This window comes from Micromys minutus, assembly GCF_963924665.1.
Source record: "Micromys minutus genome assembly, chromosome: 24".
In the NCBI taxonomy this organism is placed as follows: domain Eukaryota; kingdom Metazoa; phylum Chordata; class Mammalia; order Rodentia; family Muridae; genus Micromys; species Micromys minutus.
In genome coordinates this window covers 33470560-33492726 of record NC_137959.1, presented here as the reverse complement: position 1 = coordinate 33492726, position 22167 = coordinate 33470560, and the positions used below count along the sequence as shown (strand labels likewise).

The following is a 22167-nucleotide window of genomic DNA, read 5'->3' as shown; positions in this document are numbered from 1 at the left end:
GCCCAAGTAATGTCTTCCGGGAGCACATCAAAGACCAAGCTAGGTCCTTGCTCAAGCCGTCTCTCACCACCCTGCACTTAAATCAGTGAGTGACGCCTGGCTTGGAGTTCCAGGTCAGGGATGGCAGAGACCAGGGTGCAGGGGTAGGAAGCAGAGATTAGCGATGGGCAGCCCAGGGAAGCCAGGTGGAAGCCGGGGGTATTAACTACAGTACCACTTTATTAATACTGGATCTTCACAGTGCACTTGTTACTTTGTAGCAGTGACTATTTAAATCAAGGAAAGGATGGAAAACAGGGTGGATGGGAGAATTTATCCAAAACTTTGCAGAAAGAAAAGAGTAAGAAGTAATGGGATAGGGGTGGGGGTGGGGGAGGGTAGGGTGAGTAGGAACCAGGAGGGGTGGCAAAATAAATTAAAAAAAAAAAAAGACAAGTTAACAGCACCAGAAAAGTTACTTCAGTCAAAAGACACATTTGAAAAGAATGTTTTGCTGTACAAATGAAAAGATAAAATGTACGTGAAGCCCCCAAACCAGTCTGTGATGCAGGGTGGTTGGCTCGGATCCCGAGGGTGGGCCTGTGAGAAAAGTGAGCACTAGAGGAAGTGGTGGAGGAGGATACATGTGGGTCAGACAAGGGGATGGAGTATGTACAGCCCTGGGGGAGAGGGGAAGGCTAAAAGTGGGGGTGGGCATGCCACCCCATCCTCTTATGGGGAAGTCCCTGGCCTCCCTTCCCATCAGGGCCTGGAGTCCCCAGATGGCAATGAGCCCATCCTCTTGGCCCCCCTTTCTCTAGGACCCAGCCTCACCCTGGGGGGGAGGGGCCACATGTACCCACTTAACATCCCTGCACCCCTTTCCCTCAGCCCTATTGGGGGAAGGTGCAGCCAGAATGTGCGTTGGGGTTTCACATCTGGCTATTTGCTTTCCTGGACCCTAGACTTGGGGCTCTTGGTGGGCCAGGTCTCAGACAGACCCTGGAGATAACTCTCTAGCAGCCTCAGGGGGCCCTGTGGCAACTCCGCCCACACACAGGAATCCCTGCTTCACCGGACCTACTGGGCTGCCCTGCTAGGACACCAGTCCATGGTATCCTTGGGCCCTGGTCAGCCTCGACTCCATTCCACTGAGACCAAGGTATGCTCTCTAGACTCCCTGTGGGGTCAGGCAGAATGCTACCTATAGTCTGCCGCCTGCTCTACTTCCCGAATCTCTCCTCTGGCCTATGCGTAACGTGCTTTGACTTGCTCAGACTTGGGCTTCACAGCCGAGGCAGGACCCACTCTTTCTCTGTCCCCTGCCGCCAGCGCCAGCTGGGCCTGCAGGCAAAGACTTTCCTGGGATGGTGTTGCCTCTGTCAACAGAAAGTCAAAACCAACCTTCCAAGACTTGCTCCCAGCTGGGCCTGCAGCTCACTCAGACCACAACAGACCGGCCAGAGGCCCTGGCCTACCCTCACCAGCCATATTCTACCGACACTTCAGACACTGGCAAGAAGAGTAGCTTCCCCTGGATTGGGAAGAGCTGATTCTACACTTCTCTGGCTGAGGAGAGCCCACCATGGGGCTCCCACACCTCTCTCTCAGGCACTCAAGACACACACCCTGTACCACCAGCTTGCCCCACACAGCTCTTGTCTAGGGTCAGCTCCATTTTATTACAGTCATAAAATACTGCTCCCCCCATACCTTCTTATGCTCCAGCCCTTTTCTTCAGCAATGGGTGAAACTGTAACCCCAGGTGCCCCTAGAGTTAAAGCTTCAAAGCTTCCAGACAAGATCAGGACATCTGAAACACCCAGTATGGGGCTCTAGACTCATCCTGTCTACCCTGCCTCACTTCCACTAGCTACTCCTCACAGGGGGAGAACTGGAGGGTCCCCTGAGACAAGGCCCCCACATTCCCTCCCTCCAAGCTCTCTTTCCCATGAGTGAGTCTGGCTTTATTGGGAAGCCTGTCTGTCCCTAAACCCAGTTACAAAAAGGTCCTCAGCTGACTGTGTGCCTGGCCCCTCCATGACCACCCTGTCCCCCAAAGAGAGGAGCCTGGGAGAGACAGGGCAAAGGCAAGAGGAAATAGGACAGGGCCCAGGCAGGGAGAAGAGGGAGCCAGCATTCAAGGAAAGAGCTGGGCATATGGCCCTGGAGGGTAGCGGGGCCAGAGGAAGAGTTGCAGACCCCAGGCTAGGTAGGGCCCATGGAGCAGGCCCAGCCCGTAGTTATGGGCTCTGGGGTTTGGATGAAATGGGGCCTGCAGGAAGGAAAAGGAGGGTTGAGTAGGTGAGAAAAGTATAAAACAGGCTCTGTCCTGGCGAGGTGTATAGGGGAAGTCACTTCCCGTGAGATGCTGAGATCCAGCCTGGTTGTCTCTTTCTGTAAAGTGGCTGTGCCTCATTCCTGGTGCTGTTCTGTCTTCTGGCTGTGCCGCTGCTCACAGATCAGGCCACCTACTTGTGCCAGGCCCAGACAGGGAGGGGTGGGTGGCATCATCATAAGATGCGGGGTGCCGACCTGTCATTGGTGACGGTCCTACGCAGCCGGACGCCGCGTCGAATGGCCACCAGCATGTCTTCGGCTGGGGGGTCACTGGTGGCAGCAGGGGGTGGAGTGGGTGTCTCCTCCGAGGGGGTGGCTGACAGGGCAGTCGGGAAGGGGAACTGGCCCTCACCCAGGGCATGGGCACCAGCCACTAGCTCCCCGAGCTTCTCTACCAGGCTGTGCCTGTTGGCAGCCAGTTGCCGCTCTTCATCGTCCTCAGTGGCCAGCCCAGCCACAGCCCCGCTGTAGCTAGCTGCCTCCGGGGATGGGCTGCCCCAGGCTGTGTTAGGCAGGCTGAGCCTCTTTGGGGAGGCTTTGGCCAGGTCTGGAGCCAGAGGTGAGGCCACTTCATCTGTGTAGAAGACACACTCCTCACTGCCTGCCCGTGTGGGCCCCACATAGCCAGGAGAATCGGGCACTGTGGGTGTCTTCACAGGAACGATGGGTGGACGGATGGGGATGGGGCCAGCACTAGACAGGGCGCGGCGCACAGTGGGCTTGGTAGAGGGCGTGCGGCGGATGGTGGCCACACCGGGAGGTGCACCTGAGGGCAGCCCCATGGCTGTGGGCAGCCCTGCAGTGGGCAGCCCTGCAGTGGAGGCTGGGCGCTTGGTCTGGATCAGACGGCGGTAGTTCTGGGCAATGTTGCTGTTTCGAGGAATGGTGGATGATTTGTCGAATTCAGGGGGGCCTTCGCTGTCTGCATCCCCATTCACGGAGTAGCAGTCATAGTCTGAGCCTGGAGATACACAGGGCGTGTTGAGCCCAGGGCCAAGTTGGTCCCTGAAGCCCATACCAACTCAAGGGAGACACAGGGAGGGAAGTATGGCCTCTTCTGTATGAGCCTTATCCCAGCTGTCCTGAGGCTGCAAAGGCCCAGCCTGTGGGTTCCCTCCAGGCTCACCTTGAGAGGGGATGGTGTCCTCGGAGCAGGAAGGTGTGGTGGTCTGCGTGCTATAGCCACTGGAGTACTGCAGTGAGTCCCGACTGCTCTTCTGGTGTTCCAGGCTCAGTCCACGGGTCAACACCATGGCTAGGTCACTGGCAGCAGGGGACACCTCCTCACCATGCTGAGGGTAGGGAAAATGGTGGACTGAAGCCTCACTCTCCACTTCCACCCTCTCATGGGACTCTAGGTGGCTCCATCAAGGTAGACAGAGTAGGTCCTGAAGACCAGCTGCTGAGCATCCTGGCATTAGCCTTGGAGTAAGGTGGGGCCTAGCAGGGGAGCTGTCCACTTACTTTGGCTGCTATGGTGGCAGGGGACATCCGGGTTCGTGGTACCTCCTCTCCACTGGAGCCCACAGTGCCTCCACCAGTAGGGCCTGGCTCAGCGTCTCGGAGGAGCTCCACGCGATCCTTCCTCCGCTGCAGGGTGGTAGCTGAGGGCTGTTCATGGGGACCAGTCTTGGTCCAGTCCTGCAGGGTGTGGTAAGAAGTCAGAAGGAGCCTTAGCTTTACTGCATATGGCCGGGGAGGTAGCTGAGGCTCAGAGGGTGCAATCACAGCCAAGGCTAGAATCTGGTGGGCAGCAATGATCTGCCCCAGCAGTCTAGGGGTGGGGCAGGGTGTTCGAATGGCCTCAGCAAGTACCTGATGGATGCTTCACAAAGACAGGTACCAGTATATGCAGCTTCCTTGCTGACTCTGGCTCCCCCTGCACCCCCCCTCTGGTGACCACCCCAGGTCAGGAGGACATGGGTGAGCCAGGGGCCCGGGGTACTGACCGAGGTTGGGGAGCTGCACTCGCTAACTGACTGGCAGGTTTCTGAGGCCTCGGAGGATGCAGAACTGGAGGACTTCTGCCATGCAGAGGTGAGTCGGTGGTCACAGATGGGGGGCCCGCGGGCACACAGGCCAAGGAGACAGGGAAGAGAAAAGAGTTCTGGTCACAGCAGTGGTGGGCAGTGGGCAGTTTGATCCAGTACCTCATTCTGTACTCTGCTCCTGGGGTTACATCCACCAACCAAGACCATCACGGAAGGTGGTATCCCAGGGCACACCCTGTAGACACTAACCTGCCTATGACCCAGCCCAAGAGCCACATATTTTAAGGCTTCAACTTAGGATTCACGGTTGACAGCTTGTGTGTTGTGGCAAGGGAAGGTATGATACTGAGGACTCAGACAGGCGTTTGGTTTGGGTATCTGGGTTGATGGTCAGAAAAGGGATGGCCTGCAGGGAAGGCACTATGGAGTCCCAAGCGCTATCCTAGGAACATTCAGCCCAGCTGCCCATTAGCTCTCTGTGCACAGACACATGTATAACCTGGAGTAAGGGAGGGTTGGGGCTGGGGTTAGGCACTTGGCAACAGTTGGGCGGGATGAGGCTGGTCAGAGATCAGGTTCACAAGTGTGTGGCAGGGAGGAAGAGGACAGCCCAGTCCAGGAGCGGCAAGGAGCTGACAAGGAAGAAGTGCTGACTTTGGCACGGAGTCAGAGGTGGAGTCTGGTGAAGCTCCACCAGCTTGTGATGGACCAGCTAAACCAAGGTAGCTTCGGAAGCTCCCTCCCCTGTCAAAATTTCCATGCAGTCTCTGATGGAGATCACTAGACTTCAGAGGAGAGGGTAGAGGGGATTGCTGAAATTCACATTCCACAATATGACTTAAAACAAACAAACAAAAAAAAAACCAAAACAGTATTAAAACTCAGCAAGAAACTTGAATGGCGTTCGCAGAAGAACAGGAAGACTACACGAACTATGCACCGTAGAAGGAACTTCACTAGCCTGATAGAGAAGACACACAGAAACATGGACACCTTTCCCTCTGAGGTTGGGAAAAAGACCAAGATGGCCGCCATCGACATTTACTGTCAACGAGTATCCACCAGTGCAGTAGAGCAAGACAAAGAAAAGGGCTGGAAGACAGGACAGAGCGTCTGTGAGCGAGTCTCTCAAGTGGACAGCAAGAATATGAGTGACTTTAAAACAGATACGATGGACTGATCGTAAAACTAGGAGCTTCTAGTCCTTCAAAGATACGACTCAAGGGGCTCATCTTTTAAGAGCATTTGCTGTTCTTGTAAGAAGACCTGGATTCGGTTCCCAGCACCCATATGGTGGCTCACAACCAATTGTGACTCCAGTTCCAAGGGTCCTGATGCCCTCTTCAGGCTTCCCTAGGTACTGCATGCAGGTGGTGCATGTACATGTGGGAGAAATAGTTTTATTTCATGTGTAGGACTAACAAAAATAGAAACCAAAAAGTAAGAGCATATTTAGAATATTTCTGATGAAGGCCATGTATATATATGTGTGAAATTCTAAAGATCAACACACACACACACACACACACACACACACACACACACACACACACACACACACTTTCTCCCCTGAAAAACGGGCAAATTATATAAATAAGCCCTGCATGAAAGAAGATACTCAAATGGACTTTAAAGTATGAAAATACATTGGGCCTGGTAGCATACAACTTTAATTCCAGAACTCAGATCAGGAAGATCTCTTTGTGTTTGAGTCCAGCCTGGTCTACAGAGTAAGTTCTAGATAGCTGGGGCTACATAGTAAGACCCTGTCTCAAACGAAAAAAAAGGTATGAAAAATATTCTACCATGTCGTAAGGAACATTGAAATGCTACTACTGTATACCTCTCAAAACGGTTAAAGTGAAAAGGCAACAAAATACAAGAGCCGGTGTTGATACAGCATGGACAATAACTGTCATAACCTTGTTAATAAGAATCTTGGGACTTGATGATTCTGCTCCTATTCACATTTCTACAGGTCTGTGTACTAGAACGTGCAAAGCAGTCTGAGTAGCCACTGTTCTTAAATAAGTGAGGTAGTTGCTTTGCCAACTTAACACAATGTAGCATCATTTGAGGAGAGTCTTAATTAGAAACTGTCTACATTGGATGGGCCTGTGTGCATGTCTTTTGGGGTTGACATGAGTTCATTGGTCCTGTCCACTGAGGGTGGCACCATTCCCAGGCAGGAGTCCCTAATCTGTATGAGTGGAGAAATCAACTGAGACAAGCAAGCAAACAAGCAGGAATTTATCCCTTTCTCTCCCCGTTCCAGCATCAATATGATTAGCTGTTTGAAGCTCTTACCCTGGCTTCCCTATAGAGATGGACTATAATCTGGATTATAAAATGAGCAAATCCCTTTCTCTTCTAAACTTTTTTTTTAAAGATATTTTTTCTCTCTTACAACTTTATTTTTTAAAAAAGAGGAATACATATATAGATTTTTAAAGGCATTTTGGCATAACACTATATGAATATTTTTTGTCAGTACTTAATTCATTTAGAGGTTTGATAGCATGCATTGAAATCCCACTAGTTACCATACTAAACTTTTTTTTTGGGGGTTAGGATATTTTATCACAACAACAAAAGTGAAACCAGGGAACTATCTAAATGTCACTAAAACCCAGAACACCAAAATAAATTACACACTAATTCTGTAATAATCTGAAAATAATACCTGTTTCCACATAAAACAGATGAAGCTCATCTATCTTAAACATGTTGAGGGCAGAAGTCAATACACAAGATACATATTGTATGACTTCATATAAATCATATATGTAGCATTTTTGTGGTACTGGGATTAAACCTAAGACTTCATGCATGCTGTGTAAGTGCTTGACTCCTAGCCTGGTAAGTTATAAAGTTATATATGTATATATTTACACACACACACACACACACACACACACACACATTATAACCAGCAATCACTCTGGGAGAAGGAATAGCAATGAAGGTACACAGGGACTTTGGGGGTCAAGCTGTGTCTTGTTTTTGGAACTGGCTGTACAAGTGTGTTCAATTTTCAGACTTATTCAGATAAAGTGTTGTAATACGGTTCCTTCTCTGTATGGGTGGGTAGTATATATCAATTAAGATTCTTGAGACTCAGTAGTAATAGATTTTAACCCATAGAATCAAAGAACTATTTATTAATCCATTATACCATAATAAATAATCATCTACACAAATAGACAGGGAGAAGGGCCTAGATAAAAGGACAGTTGGGAAAAAACTAGCTAAATGTGTGGGGGTGGGGCAGCCAGAGGAAATAAAATGAAACACTGTAAACCTTGTGATACTTTTAGATCAGTCTGGTTTTCCTGGTTCTGAACATTGTTTGGGGGCTAAAGAGACAGCTCAGTGGTAGAGTGCGTGCCTAGCATGCATTCCTTGGGTTCTATTCCTAGTACCAGAAAAAAAGAATTTCACATTTGTATTTAGGCTGGGTGTGGTGGCTCAGCTCTATAATCACAGCATTAAGAAGGCAGAGGCAAGAAGATTGAGAGTTTGGGGTCAGTCTGAGTTACAGTGAGACACTTTCAAACAACCCAAAAAACCCAAACAGGAGGTGAAATAAACATTGTTTGGTGGTTATATAAGATGTTATCTTTGAGGTAAGACTGTGGGCTGGGTACCTGGGGACTCCAAAGTCTTTTTGCAACTTTCCTACAAGCATAAAATGAAAAGAGCCAGACATGGCGGCGCACCCCTGTAATCCTAGCCCTTGGTAGGACGAAGCAAGGGGTGTTGATAGTTTGAGGCCACTCTGCAATATACAGGGAAAACTTGCCCTTGATTAAAAAAAAATATTGGGGCTAGAAGAATTAGCTCAGTGGCTATGAGCACCGGCTGCTCTTCCAAAGGACCCAGGTTCAATTCCCAGCAACCACATGGTAGCTCATAACTGTAACTCCAGTTCCAGAGGATCTGACACCCTCACACATGCAAACAGGCAGAACACCAGTGTCCATAGGATAAAAATAAATAAATCATTAAAAAATGTTAAAGAATCAACTGAATAAAAGAGCCCTAAGCCTTCTTGGGTGGTAACAAAAAGAAAAAAAAGAGAGAATGTGACATACTTTTAATTATAACCCCAGGACCACTAGGCACTGAGAGATAAAGTGCTAGCCCTGCAAGAGTGAGGACCTTAGGACCCTTATGAAAGAGCCAAGCCATGGGCTGGAGAGATGGCTCAGAGGTTAAGAGCACTGGCTGCTCTTCCAGAGGTCCTGAGTTCAATTCCCAGCAACCACGTGGTGGCTCACAACCATCTGTAATGAGATCTGATGCCCTCTTCTGGTGTGTCTGAAAACAGCTATAGTGTACTCATATACATAAAATAAATAAATAAAAAAAAAAAAGCCAAGCTTGGCTATTCATGCATGCACTAAGGATGCACAGACACATGGAGCCTGCCAGCCTAGTCTACTTGGCAGGTTCCAGGCCAGTGAGACTCTTTCTTAAAAAATTACTAAGGAATAATATTCAAGATTGATATTATCTGGTGTCCATATACATCTGCACATATGTGCACCTACACACCTACACACCTACACACACACACACACACACACACACACACACACACACACACACACACATACACCAGTCTGTGTAAACTAAGAACCTGACTCAAAAATACCATATGCACATGAACTGGAGAGATGGCTCAGTGGTTAAGAGCATTTTCCAGAGGACGTTGGTTCACTTCCCAGCACCTACATTGCAGATCACAACGGTCTGTTACTCCAGTCTGGGAGAGCTAATGCCTTCTTCTGGCCTCCTCAGACATCAGGTACATGCATAGTACAGACATACATGCAGACAACCCCCCGCCCCCAGAAAGCAATAATAAAACTACCACAAATAGCTAAGGCTGCAGGTGTAGCTTATCAATAGGCTGTTTCTCTAGTTTGTACAATGCCCTGGATTTGGATAAAAACAACGAAACTCAGGTATGTTATTTAGGAGACTCATCTGAAACACAGCGAGACACTGTTTAAACATGGAGTTGGAGATCAATGATCGAACAGAACTGTGGAAAAGCAGGAAGGCCATGTGACCAGTCTCCATGACTGCTTCCCCTCTCAAGGACGGCCAGAGGTCAGCATGAGGCTCCTGTTCCCCAACCCACAGGGTCCTCCCAAAGTTCTCTCACCTGGCTGGTGATGTCTGAAGGCATGGGCGAAGGGGGCTTGGAGTAGGTGGCATCCTGGGAGACGAAGCCAGAGTCGTGGGAGGAGACGCTGGAGAGGCGGGTGGTGGCTGGCTGCGCCAGGCTGCGGTAGCGACAGGTGGAACTGGGTGAGTAAGTTTGGGCACCCCCAGGCCATGGGGCTCCGCCACCCTTGGCACTGCTACTGCTGCTGGGGGCACTAGGGGAGTGAAGGGGGAGGGCACAGCAGCCAGATAGGGAGACACAGAGGTGTAGACAGAGGTGTAGACAGAGAAGGAAGGGTGACAGAGGAGGGTGGGTAAGAGATGAGGAGCAAAGGAAGGAAAAGATAGTGTCAGACTACAAGGTCCTGAGGCCCAGGCACTACGGAGGAGGTTCTGGGATTGTATGTCTCAGTGCTGGGGAGTCCTCTGTCAGGGTATACCCAAAGTGAGTTCCCACTGGGTATACCTCTGCCTCCCACAGCGTCATTAGACTGTTCTGAGGTTTGTGATGAGGAAGCTGAGTCACCAGGCATTGGAAACTGAGAACAGACACAAGCCTGGTAGTTTCTAAACAGCCTCCTCAGTCTGCTGTTTGATGTCTGGTCACAGTCCAGTACCTTTTGCCCAGCACTCCACCTCTGGGTAGCACTCTCTTAGACATCACCTCGGCTCTCACAAGCACCACCCCTAAACATCTTTATTATCACATTCCTCCTGGGACAACCACTGCCACTCAAGGTCTGAAGATGCGCTTGTGGGATGTACTGATCACTGGGTCCCGCTTCTCTCTAGCTCCCAGTGTCCAGAGAGAATTCTGGAAGAAGAGTCCCTGGGACAGAGCCTCCCTAACCTATAAGTTGCTCTGAGTTCATTGCTCTCCCTACCTGAGGACCCTGGAACTGTGACCTTCAAATCCAACCTGAGGGCCAGACTGATGGGTGAACACGACTCCTAGCCTCCATCTCTCTAAGTGCTGATGCCTGTCACAACTGCCTGGGGCCAATTTGAGAGACGCACAGGCCAGAGTGTCCTCTACCCCGAAGCCCAGACACATATCCCTGGAAACTATCACACCACTTCTTGATCTCAGGCCCCCTTTTAGTTTTGTTTACTAAGGCAGGGTCTCCTATAGACTTGGCTGGCCTCCAATTTGATATATAATTGTGGACGGCCTTGAATTCCTGCTCTCTTAACCCACCAGATGCTGGGACTTCAGACATGTGTCACCCCACCTGCCTTCTTCTCTCCCTTGCTCTCCCTCTACCTTCCTTTCTTCCTCTTTTCCTTCCTTCGTTCTTTTGAGACAGGGTCTCTATATAGCCCTGGCTGTCCTGAAATTTACTCTGTAGATAGACCAGGCTGGCCTTGAACTCACAGAGATCTCCCTGCCTCTGCTTCCAAGTGCTGGGATTAAGGGCACGCACCACCATGACGGATACTCCACCTAGCTTTTAAAAATGTGTTTTTTTAGACAGGGTCTTAATAAGTAGCCCAGGCTAGCTTTGAATCCCTGTCCTTCTTGCTTCCACTTCCCAAGTGCTAGAATCACTCCTGGCTTGCGCCACCATGCCCAGGTTGATCTCACATTCTTGCTTCCCTACCATATTGTTCTAGGCCTGGCAGAGACCAATAGTTAAACAGCAACCCACCCGAGTGTAGCCCTAACACAATGGTGGCAGGAATCACTGTAGAAAAAAGCCTTGGCTCCTGGCACACAATGCCCCATCAGTGAAGCTACTGTGTGCATCCATTTCACCTGTACGTGAGCGCTTCGTGGCTGCTGTGTGAGTTCTGGGGTGCTGAAGCCACTGCCTACATAACTTTACTGGGTTTCCCAAGACCCCCCTGGGATTCCCTCCACAAGCCTGACACCCACCTGCACATACTGGACTTCCGGGAGCTGGAGCTGCTAGGTGACGAGGGTGGGGTCTGGTATGACCAGCTGTAGTCAGAACCCTTCAGGTCTTTGATCACCTGGACAGAGGTATGGGCGGTCACTAGAGGCAGCTCCTAACCTGTAGTGTCTTATCATCCTTCAGAGAGCCGGTCGGGCAGGACGCCTTCCACTCTGTACCCAAGATGAACCTGAGGCTCCCAAGCCCAACTTCAGCCTTTTAAAAACATGGGCTTCTTACTGAGCCTCAATTGGCTCCAGGCAGGAGACAAGGGTCAAGCAGGCACCCCTGACATCTCAAGGCTGGGAATGCCATGATACGGGGGGGCTGGAACTATCTGGGGAGCTGAGTCTTGTTTTCTCCTGTGAACTGGAGCCAGTTTAGACCACCACTGAGAGAACTCAGTGGGGTGATCTGAGGGGAGTATAGGGTACACAGCAAGTACCCAACCACAGGGGCTGCCAAGTTCGGTGTGTATATCTCTATGTGGGGTGGGTTTGGTTCTGTGTTGGGAAGGGCCAAACCCTAGGGACCTGGCTTCTGTCCTTCTGTGTTGGTCTGAGTCCTATTGGGTTCTGAGCATTTCATCTGTGACAGGGGCAGGAGCTCCCCGAAATCCCACAGGGGCTGTTGGATACTATCTGGTCTTCTTCTCACAAGGGCCTCCCCACAAACCCTCCCTCTGTTTTCTACTGTCCCCATCTCTTCACTGTTCCCGCTCTTGACCCTTGACCCCAGGGCTGGCCGCACCTGCTCACTGGCGGGAGGCAGTTTGTGGGGTTCTGCAGTCAGTACCACCAGGTCGTCAATGATGCCCTGCAGATGGGTGATCTCCCCCAGCATGGTCAGCTCGCCGTTCTAAGGAAGCAGCCAATTAGTGCCTAATCCCCTACACCTGCCCACCCACTCTGGAGAAACAAACAGGCCAGTTAGGCCTCTCCTCTCTCACCCTTCCCTGTTCAATGTCGACACCTTGTACAATCAAGATTGTCTAGATTCAGCCAGAGTGTCAAGAGCTATGAGAGTTGCTTTTCAGGCCAGGTGCACAGAGGGTTAAGAGGTCTATCCTGAGTCTCTCCCCTGCCCCTCCCTGGGGGAGGCGCCACATCATCAAGAGACCCACCACCACGGGCTGAAGGAAGGTGATAAAGGTGCAGAAACGGCCCCGCTCCTCGATCAGTGCCCGGCGCACAGCCTGCTTCTCCGTCTCTTCCAGGAGCAGGTACATGTCATTGACATCCTGCAACGCGCTGTCCAGCTGGGGCTGCAAGTCTCCTTTCCCTGCAGGGGTAGGGAAGAGAGGCCGCGCTGGGGACGCTGGCCTGGTTGGCTGTACCCCCGGCTTAGGCCCCTGTGTATTGTTTTTGGCTGTGGGGTCGGGGACAAGGGAACCAGGGAGCATGGAGCAGACTCTAAGGCTTGTGGAGGGGCTGGTCCCACCAGAGCAGGCAGAGAAGACAGGCATACAGACAGACACACATAGCAACACCAAGCAGCACAGCCACCCAGGATCTGGGGTAGGCTAGACCACAGGGAGATCAGCTGGAGGCCTCTCAGGATGCCGTCACTGCCCCAGCATGAGAACCCTGACCTCAAGAGGTAGAGAGAGGGAAATGGCTGAAAGCAGGACAGACAGCAGGGTAAGGGCTCTGCTCAGCTTCAGGCCAGGCCACTAAGAGGTGCAGGGGTCAGGAGAGCTATGGCTGGGCCTAGGGAGCAAAGAGGAGTGTGTCTCAGCATGGGTCATAACTCAGCTCAGGGACCAATGCACAAGAACAGCAACAGCAGCACACAGGAGCAGTGAGAGACAGAGAGAGGTGAGAGAGCATGGGTGTGGAGGAAATGGTGACAGGGACGGAGCCGGTGACAGGTAAGGACCTGGTTGGCCGGGTGGCAGTTGGGCAGCCAGGGCCTGTGACCCCCACCCTGCCCAGCCAGTGAACCCCTCCTGGCCTGGCAGTGTGACCCAGCAGTTGTTAGGGACTCTTATGCCCCAGGCCCCTCCCTTAGACCGACCGCCTTTCTTGTTCCTTCTTGGACTGGAGAGGTTCTTTCCAATGGCCCTGAGCTGGGGGGTGGGGGCGGAGGCAGACAAATGCAACAAGGAGAGACGGAGCAGCTGGAGGGACGGACATTTGACTTACCAAGCAGCTCTACAGGACGGATGTGGGAGGAGGAGAGGAGACAGAGAAAGAAAGAATGTGTGAAAGACAGCCGGATGAGCCACTCCTGGGGAGGGGTGGGGGCCTGGGCCGTCTGGGGTGCTCCCTCAGTCCCACCCGACATGTTGGAGTGTCCTGTGTTGGAGGACAGGGTCCCTCTGGCCGGGATGATGCTCGGGACTGCCTCTCAGGGTGGTTGGGGCTACAGAATGGGGCCCAAGGGGCTGGGCCTCAGTGGGTGCTGTGCACTCTACCTTTGCGCGCTTTCTTCTGCAGCTTCAGCGTGTCAGATGACTTCTTTTTGATTTCATGCCTGGCTCGTTTATACTCTGTGCAGGGGCAAGAGGGGAGCTATAATAAGGGGTCCCTGTGGAAAGGTTCAGGAAACCCCGCGAAGCCCCGCCCTACCTTTCGCATGGTCCTTGTCCAGTTGGTTGGCAGACTTCTTCCAGTCTTCGATGCGCTCCTGCAGTGGATTAATGAGACTCTCCAGCAGCGCGCTGTGGGGAAAGAGTTGTGGGTCAGGGCTAGGGGGCTGAGTCTGGCCAAAGATGGCCTCTCTAAATTGGGATTATCCCCTATGGTCGGCTCTGCCCACTCACTTGGTGAACTGCCGCAGCTTGGTCTCGATGCTGCGGTGGCGCATACACATGCGCGTGAGTGCTGAGCCAATGTCCCGCGTGGCCCCTGTCAAGGAAGCAAGCTGCATAGGAAGGGGCCTGGCTGGGGGGCCTCTGTAGTCCCGGCTTCGGGCCACTAGGCGGCGCGCTGTTCCTCAAAGGGCCGCCCCTGTCCCGCCCCCATCACCAACAATCCAGTAGCCACTGGGACATGGGGCCATCCTAGCCTTTGGTGGCTTTGGATGCCTTGCTGACCTGCTCTGGAGCCTTCCCTCTTTCTTAGCTGGGACAAAGACCAGTCACTCAAGAAAAAGTCAGCAAAGTTCCCGATTGGTTTTACTGAGACCCAGGTATTTGTAGATTCCAGAGGATAAGGCTTGGGTTATGTTTGTAATCACTCAAAAGTACAGAAGCCCAGGTGCTTGCTAGATGGATCAGGAGGAAAAGGGGTCTTCCAAGTCCCCAAGTACATTCACGTGTCCCATATAACTCTCAGAAGGCACTTGGATGAGGAATCATAGAATCGCTAACTGTCACTGAAGGGTTAACCCACAGCAAGAAGATCTGGTAACATCTCTGTCACTGCTCACCTGCCCCATGCCATCACAGCAGAAGCTAAGGTCTCCATTCTGGGCTTTGTGTCTTTCCCACGGCCCATATCCCTTTCCAGCCTCCCGGCCCACTGGGTGCATCCCCCACCTCTGACCACACCCCCTCCCCACCTCGGGTGTTGGTGGCCATGTCAGCTACTTTCTGGAAGGCGTCGAGGAAGGCCACAGCAGCCAGCACAGTGGTCCTGGGGAGATACACAGTGGAGTGTATGGTCATCGGGTGAGCGGTCATCCCCTATCCATCCCTCCCCAGCTTGGACAACCCTGCAGTCTCACCTCAGCTGGGAGTGCAGCTTTGCAGCCTTGGAGTTGAAGTCTTCCCAGATGGGGTAGGAGCTCTGTGGTGAGGTGGGAAAGGAAGAAAGGTATTGTGAGACAGAGCTACAGGGCTCTCCACATATTGTCCAACCTCCGGGCAGTTTCTGAGATGGCCCTGTCTTCATAGAGAGGAGGTAGCCCAGGACTCAGGATGGCATGAAGTCTTACCTGTCTGTAGTTGGTAACCAGGTGGTACCCATGCTCCCTTGGGGGAGGCGGAGGAGAAAATGGATGGTTTCTTTGGGGGCTTTCTCCTAAGGCTCTGGGCTCAGCTCAATGAAGGGCACTATATCCCTACCTCTTGTGATGGAAAGTAGAGGTTGGCAGAGTTAGAACCACACCAGGTCTAATGTGGCCCGGAAGCTGCTTCCGTTAGGCCAGTCATCTCTGGCCAGCACTGGTGGCTCACAGACCCAGGGAGGCCATGGCTGCTACACAGGCTGGTCAGCTTGCCTGGGACAACTAGGCCCCAGGCTGAATGGGGCCTTGTGTGGCCAACAGAGCCACCTTTTTCCAGCCCCTCCTCTCCCCTCCAGGGGAACAGTGTGGCCTTTATCCTAGCCTGGCCAGAGGCTCTATATTAGGAGGGGGGTTTCCCAATAGGGAGGTTGGGCTCCTGGTGACTGAGTTGTCCAGTCTGATTAAGGGGCCTTTCTGGCTAATGTGCTCCCTTCATGGCTGCCAGGCCTGGAGAAAGTTCAGCCCTGGCCTGGGGGTACTCCTGAGGGCTAGCAAAGGCCCAGTTCCTATCCGGTATGACTGACTGGGACTGAGGCTTCTCAGTACCAAGGTAAAGGGGACAGAGGAACCTCAGGTTCCGGGATTCTGGGAGGTGCTGTGCTTGGCTGGAACCCCAGGGTAGGTCTAGCCAGCTTCTCCAGGGACAGCAAGGAGGCGGGCTGCTTCACAGACCCTCGAAACCACCCTCCTACTGCCCAGTCAAGTCAGTGTCAGGGAAAGCAAATATTTGAGAAACATAGTAAGGCTGGGACAAGAGGAGGTGGCTGTGGGTGGGCTGTCCCCACCCACACAGCTCTGGATAAAAAAGGGCCACCAGGTTGTGAGGTTGTCCCTGGCAGTCCCGAGGAGCTAACCCAGGCACCGGCCTCTCAGGGTTTTTCAAGATGGGGTACCGTCACACCTCCTAAATGCTACTTGGCAGGGAAGCCTGCTAAGACCTCACTCCAGAGTGTGAGAAAATGCTGGGGAAGCAGGGTGCCCAAAGTTAGTTCTCCTGGTCTCCAGGAAAGCTCGGCCCCCTCAGCAACCAATTTACCCTCAGTACAACCAATTTACCCTCAGTAGATGGATCTGCACACCTCAGTCTTTAAGTCTGACTTCTTTCCCCCATCCCCCATGGTTCATAAAGAACCTCAAAGGCAAAAAAAAAAAAAAAAAAAAGGCCTCAATGACAGGTGCCCCAGGGAGAGTGTTAGCTTCACCTGGCCCAGGTTCTAAGCCCCCGAGTGTCATCACGAGTCACAGGAACTGCACCTGCTGGCCAGGTGTTCTGGGCTAAGCGCTGGCTCAGGCATCGTTCACCAGCTCTCAGTGAATCCTGAATGAAACTCATTGTTGCCCCATCTTCCTGATGGGGAACTGGAGGCTCAGTAAGGTTAGCTGATTTATCTGAGGGCCTAGGGATTGGGGTCCAGGTCTGATCTTACAGTTGACATATAAGGATGAAGGGACCCTGTTTTTAGAGAAGCAGGGCGAGGAGCAACTACACACAGTCCCTGTGGGGAGGTGACAGGGACTGAGAGAAAGTGGGAGACATCAGGTCTGCCACAAGCATCGAGACCGCTCTGGAGTAGAGGGGATGAGACGGGTGTAGTTGTGGTTTGTCTGGGATGACCCAGGCTCTAGTCTCAGAAAAGGATTTTTGGGGTGACCCTGGGTATGCATGCCTCTTAGCCTCGGATTTCTTCAGCTGTAAAATCAGGGCCTGTGTGTAGACTTCAGGGGGGCACTTGCTGTGGGCAAATTGGACATAATTGGTTAAGAGGACAAAAGCCCCGTGTCTGTTACGAGCCTTTCTGTGTGACACTTTTCACTCTGGATTAGGATGAGCCCACTTTCTGGGATGAGGCCTCCATTTCCTCTGTTGACTAGGCCTAGGGCCTCAGGCAAGTTCAAGCCTCTGGGTTCAGCTGGCTAGAGACAGGGAAGGCAGGGCAAGCTAAGGAGCTCTTCAGGGCCCTCTCAGCCTCTGGATTTGCATCCTCCTCTGACTGGGGAACCTTCCTCCCAGGCCCATCTGCAGAATTGGGGCTTCTAATGACTCCAGAGAGAGTCCTGGAGAGTTCACTGGGGAGCAGCCCCAGGCAGTCTCGAGTCTCCTTGAACTTCTTGACAGTGGCCACTGAGTGAGCCAGCCAGCAGCAGCTTTTAAAGTCCAACCAATCAGTGCAGGTGGCTGGTCCCCTCAGGGTCCCTAATACATGCCTGTCATTGATAGGGGTATAGCAATGTGATATGACAGCACTTGGTAAGGTCTCTTCCATTTTGGCCCCACATATCTGGAAATCTTGCCTGCCACTTAGCTCAAGCTCCTCGCTGAGACTGGACCTGTGTCTCAACAGAGTCCCCCACAGCTGGCAGAAATGGAGGACACAATCCTGCTGTCTGGTCTGGGCAGAAGCGGCTGCTTGCTGCAGTGTTTGCTGAGCGACTGCCAGTGGAAGGCAGTGCGGGCAGCTCCCACCCTCGGCCAGCCCAGGAGTGCCAGCGAGGGGAGGTGGTCTGGCTACCCAGTTTCAGAGAGGGATGCTGGCACCAAGATAGAATGCTTACAAGATGGGTAAAGTATGCTGAGGGCCGGTGATGAGGCCCTCAGGTGGAGTTGCCAGGGATGTGTGTGTGTGTGTGTGTGGGGGGGGGGGTCCCAGGGGAAAGTATAGAACTGTGGGAAGGCAATGACATGCGCTAACTGGCAAGTCCCAGGTCAATGTGGTTTCAGGCCTCTTCTTAGGGAGCAAGTGTCTAAGTATCTGGCAGATGCCTCCCCTCACTGGGGTGTTCCTTGGCAGTACTGGAAGGGGAGCCCCAATTTTTTGCCTCTCTACAAGCCACCACCTTCAGAAAGCATTTTTCTGGAGTCCTTGGGTAGGGTGTACCTGTATGTTGGTTCCGCAGCCACCAGGGTCTAGTAGGATTCTGGTTTGCTCTTGCTAAGTGGGAGCCTAGGGTAAGGGCGTGGGAAGGCTCAGGAGTGCAGGGCCTAGTTTCTTCCCCGTTTTTTCATCTGTCCCTAGATCAAGGGGTACAGTGCAGGGCAGGGACACTGGCACTCCGACTCTTACCGTGCTACTCACTCTCCCTGTCTAGTCAGTTTGGAGTAGTCCTGTCAAACACTGGCCTCTTTTGGGGTGAGGGAAAATTCAGTAAATTACCAGATGGATAATAAGGGCTGAGGTTGGGAAGCAGGATCCAATGGTCTCCTTATTGACCTTGAGCCATTCTCAGGCCTCAGTTTCCCCATCTGAAAGGGGTGCCTGCTCAGTCTGACCTTGAGTGATCAGGAAGTGGGGGTTGCTGAAAGCGCTCTCCAGGTTGCTTAGCCAACACACAGCCTTCCTCCTCCCCAGGGTGGATTCAGTCCTACTCTCAGACTGCAGGGATGACCCCACCCGAGAATTGGAGTACTGGAGCTTGCTGGGGTTGTTGGTGTGTGTGTGTGGGGGGGGGGAGCGGGGGTGGGGCTTCGTCCATGCAGAGGCCAGAGGCTGGCGGGGAAAGAGTTAATGATTCTTTGCTTTATTATTTTTTCCTGCTTTGACGGTGACAGCATTGTCTGGGCTTCGGGGCTTTGGGGCGTCGGTGTGTGTGTGTGTGTGTGTGTGTGTGTGTGTGTGTGTGTGTATGTGGTATTGTGGTGGAAGGGGGCGGAGGCCCGAGAGACCTTGGATCCGTTAAAGGGCCTTAAAGGTCGGTCCTAAAGACAAACCCAATTCATAGTTAGGGGTCTCGGGTCTTTCGGATGCTCAGCTTTGGGTCAGGATCCTACGGGGCAACCTCACGGACACCCTCCGGACCCAGACAGGCACTGGGCGCAAGGCGGGCGCAGCAGCAGGACAGGATCAGACAAGAAACACACATACACACAGAGACACACACACACACCGTGCTGCACAACCATAAGAAACACACACACACACCCCGCACTGCATGACCATAGCCGGACACCACTGTCCGCCAAACGTTCCTTAGATGAGACCCGTTCCCGGAGCCCGCCTGGGGTACCTTCATGTCGTTGACGATGGCCTGGAAGAGCCCGCCCAGGGCGCCACACTCCTTCTCTGCCGTCTCCATGCTGGGGCCGGCCGCGCGGCGGCGGCAGGGCGCGCAAGGGGCGCGGGGAGCCGTGCAGGGGAGGGGCCGGACCGCCGCGGGCGCTGCTCCGGGGCCGCGCCGGGGCTCCCGCCTCTGGGCCGCGCTCTCAGCGGCCGGCCGCGCCGCGCTCCGGGGTTGCGGGCCGTGGGCTGGCAGCGCGGGCCATGGCTCGGTGGGGTTGGGGGCGCGGCGCGGGCAGTTCGCGGCGCAGCCTCGGCGCGGGCACTGGAGCGGCGGCAGCGGTAATCCGAGCCGCCGAAGCTCGGGCGTCACGTGGGCGCGGCGGAGGGAGGGCCGCGGGGAGGGAGCACGGGAGGGGGCTGTGGGAAAGGCCGGGCGGGCGAGGACCCATTCACGGCCAGAAACCAGGGCTTTGAAATCCGAGCTCTGGCGCTGCCAGACTGGTCGGGCAAGAGGGGCCGGCGGGAGCGGGCGCCACCGTGGGTCCGGGCAGCGCAGGGGCGGGGCCGGGCCAGCCCCTCCAAGCAGGAGCAGCGCCGGGTTTGCACCTACAAGGCCTTGGGCTCGACAAAGATGAAACCCGCCACAGATGTGGTCTTAAGCGCATCCAGGCCTAATGAGTAGCAGTGAGCATCAGGCTGAGGGGAACGGGAGCTGACCGCATTGGTGTTGCCCACCACAGACCATCTATAAAGTCCAACCCTCCTGCACAAATGTCCTTCAGTTCCTTTTCTAAGATGTCACCTGGATTAGGGGTGGAAATGGTGGTGTCCTGGCCCAACTTCCTCGTGAGTAGGGGGGGGGGGGTCTGTGTTGAACCTGCAAAGTGTAGTGTGTGTGGGGATGCACGCATGTGCATGTGGGAGACGGTAAGTACTGCTGTCGTCCAGGAGACTCCAGGTGAACCTACTCTCATGGGGGACGCATAGAGCTCCAGGGGAAAAAGCAGGTACAAGCTCCTGGCAACTAACAGGCAGCAGCAGGCAATTAGGGGTTCCCTAGAACCCAAAGCCATGTGACGGACGCAGAGGTTCTTTGAGCTAAGTCAAAGATTGGGACATCTTTGACTTATTTCCTCTCACTGCTCCGTGATCTGCAGTGTCCTGCTGAGCCATTCCTGCTTATGGGGACATCCACATTGCACAGGGAATCAGAAAACAGGATTAAGGAATGAGAGTAAGGCCAGGAGTTAGGTGCTGGTGCTGAAGAATTGGGCCCGGGACTCACATCCCCATCAGGGCCCAGAATGAAGCTGGCTTTCCAGGATAGGTGAGGCTCCAGGGCAGCTGCAGCGTCAGGCTAGGCATAGGTGCTAGCAGAGAAGGAGCAGGCAGGCTTGGGATTCTGTCATGTCTTTATTGGGGCAGGGATGGACATCATTCTGTAGAGGTCTTTGTGCTGACCTGTGTGCATTACCCACACAGATGTACATATGCACACACACCATGTCAGTGCTCTGGGGCCAAGGTCAAGCTCTTCTCCCAGATGGAGATTAGAAAGAGGCTGCTTCTAGATTCTGAGACTGTGGTTCAACTCAGGAAGAGAAGCCATCGGTCCCAAGCCAGGGTGTAGCTGACAGTGCTGGGGTCCAGGTGCTCTGCTGCCAGGAGCGGGGGCTGACAGAGCCAAGACTGTCCCCCTCCCTATCCTGGGCTGGTGGTTGGGTCCAGTCCTGCCAGAGGCGGGTTCTCAGGCTCCTTGTAGCATCAGCCTAGAGACCCGGAGTGCTTCTTAGGCCACTAGGGCCTTTTCCCATGCTAGGCACATCAGAGGACAACTCTGCGGTCCAGGTGATCCCCACGCCCACTGCGCTGGTGTCTTACTTCCAGGTGCTGTTTCTGGACTTTTTCAAAGTGCTGTAGCAGCTCTGTGTAGTCGATGCTGGGGGAGTCACCTTTCTGGGACTTGGGGGCAGCTTTCAGACAGTCCCTGGGAAGACGGACAGAAGTCAGAGTCAGTGTCTGCATCATGGTAGGTACTGGTGGGATTCAGACTCTGGGTATCTGAGGGTTCCTGCCTATAACACCTTCCCGGCAGCCAGACCCATAGTGCTTAGGGTCTCATGTCCGCCCCCTTTCCTGCAGCTGGTGGGAACAGCCAACCGGCGCTGCCTGGATGTCTCTCAGCCTGTGGGCTGTTGATGGCGCCCAGAGCAGGCATTGCATGGGGAAGCATTTCCTGTTTACCAGTGGCTCCCTTTGGGGTGAGAGCCAGGGCTAGCAGCCAGCCAGGAAGGCAGCTGGGGCCTGGAACAGGGTCTGGGGAGAAGGGGGAGGCAGCAGCCTAGCCTTTTCTCTGTGGTATGGCTGAGGCTGCAGACTGTTGGGACCCATGAGGTCTCTGTTAGACCCACAACTTGGCAGGCCTTGAGTCCCAAGGCCTATGATCACTACCTGCTCCCAGAGAAGAGCTTGTCTTACAAAGGACATGCTGTCAGCACCCACACTCCTGCTGCCACCATTCTTAGTTGTTCTGCACAGCAGTATATCCAGTGTACCTGGTCCACCCATGGATGGACCAGTCCTGTTGTCTCACATCAGCTGGGTTTAGCTTGCCACTCAGGTCCCTGTCCCATTCCCAACTGTCCCTCCAGCATATTCTTTGTTTCCCACACTTCATTCTGGCTCACTGGCTTAGAGGCTCTGGCAAAGGGTTTCATGAAGGCTGTGGCCCACTCGGCTAAGGAGACTCCCTGGGACCTTTGGATTGGTGAAGAGGCCCCAGCATGGTTAGCGTTGACAGCAGCTGAAGAAATAGGATAGGCAGGCCTGGCCTAGACATCT

General features: G+C 53.5%; 2 protein-coding genes across 3 annotated transcripts in view; both read right to left on the bottom strand.

Moving 5' to 3' along the window:
* Positions 1–293: 293 nt before the first annotated feature.
* On the bottom strand, positions 294–19633 carry MTSS2 (MTSS I-BAR domain containing 2). Of its 2 annotated transcripts, none has more exons than XM_080936714.1 (14): positions 19334–19633; positions 15050–15111; positions 14885–14958; positions 14145–14229; positions 13951–14042; positions 13797–13871; positions 12504–12661; positions 12131–12238; positions 11362–11459; positions 9484–9700; positions 4269–4343; positions 3784–3960; positions 3446–3611; positions 294–3280 (listed from the first exon to the last, which is right to left on the bottom strand). In XM_080936714.1, the coding sequence occupies exons 1-14, from the start codon at positions 19400–19402 to the stop codon at positions 2493–2495; spliced, it is 2244 nt and encodes a 747-aa protein (XP_080792840.1). In that variant the 5' UTR covers positions 19403–19633; the 3' UTR covers positions 294–2492. The 2 variants fall into 2 exon arrangements, with proteins under 2 accessions (XP_080792840.1, XP_080792841.1); XM_080936715.1 differs by having other exon boundaries at positions 9484–9604.
* A 1118-nt stretch (positions 19634–20751) lies between these two features.
* Positions 20752–22167, bottom strand: part of VAC14 (VAC14 component of PIKFYVE complex) — a 96144-nt gene continuing 94728 nt past the window's right edge. Inside the window, exon 19 of the mRNA XM_080936623.1 lies at positions 20752–21313. Coding sequence (XP_080792749.1) covers positions 21151–21313 — 163 coding nt within the window. The 3' untranslated portion in view covers positions 20752–21150. The remainder of the gene's footprint in view (positions 21314–22167) is intronic.

Coding starts and splice junctions, on each gene's coding strand:
- MTSS2 (XM_080936714.1), bottom strand. CDS start 19,402: ATGGAGACGGCAGAGAAGGAGTGTGGCGCCCTGGGCGGGCTCTTCCAG. Junction 12,662..13,796: donor GCAGAAGAAAGCGCGCAAAG/GTAGAGTGCACA, acceptor CTACCCCTGCAG/GGAAAGGAGACTTGCAGCCC. Junction 3,281..3,445: donor GGACACCATCCCCTCTCAAG/GTGAGCCTGGAG, acceptor GTGTATCTCCAG/GCTCAGACTATGACTGCTAC.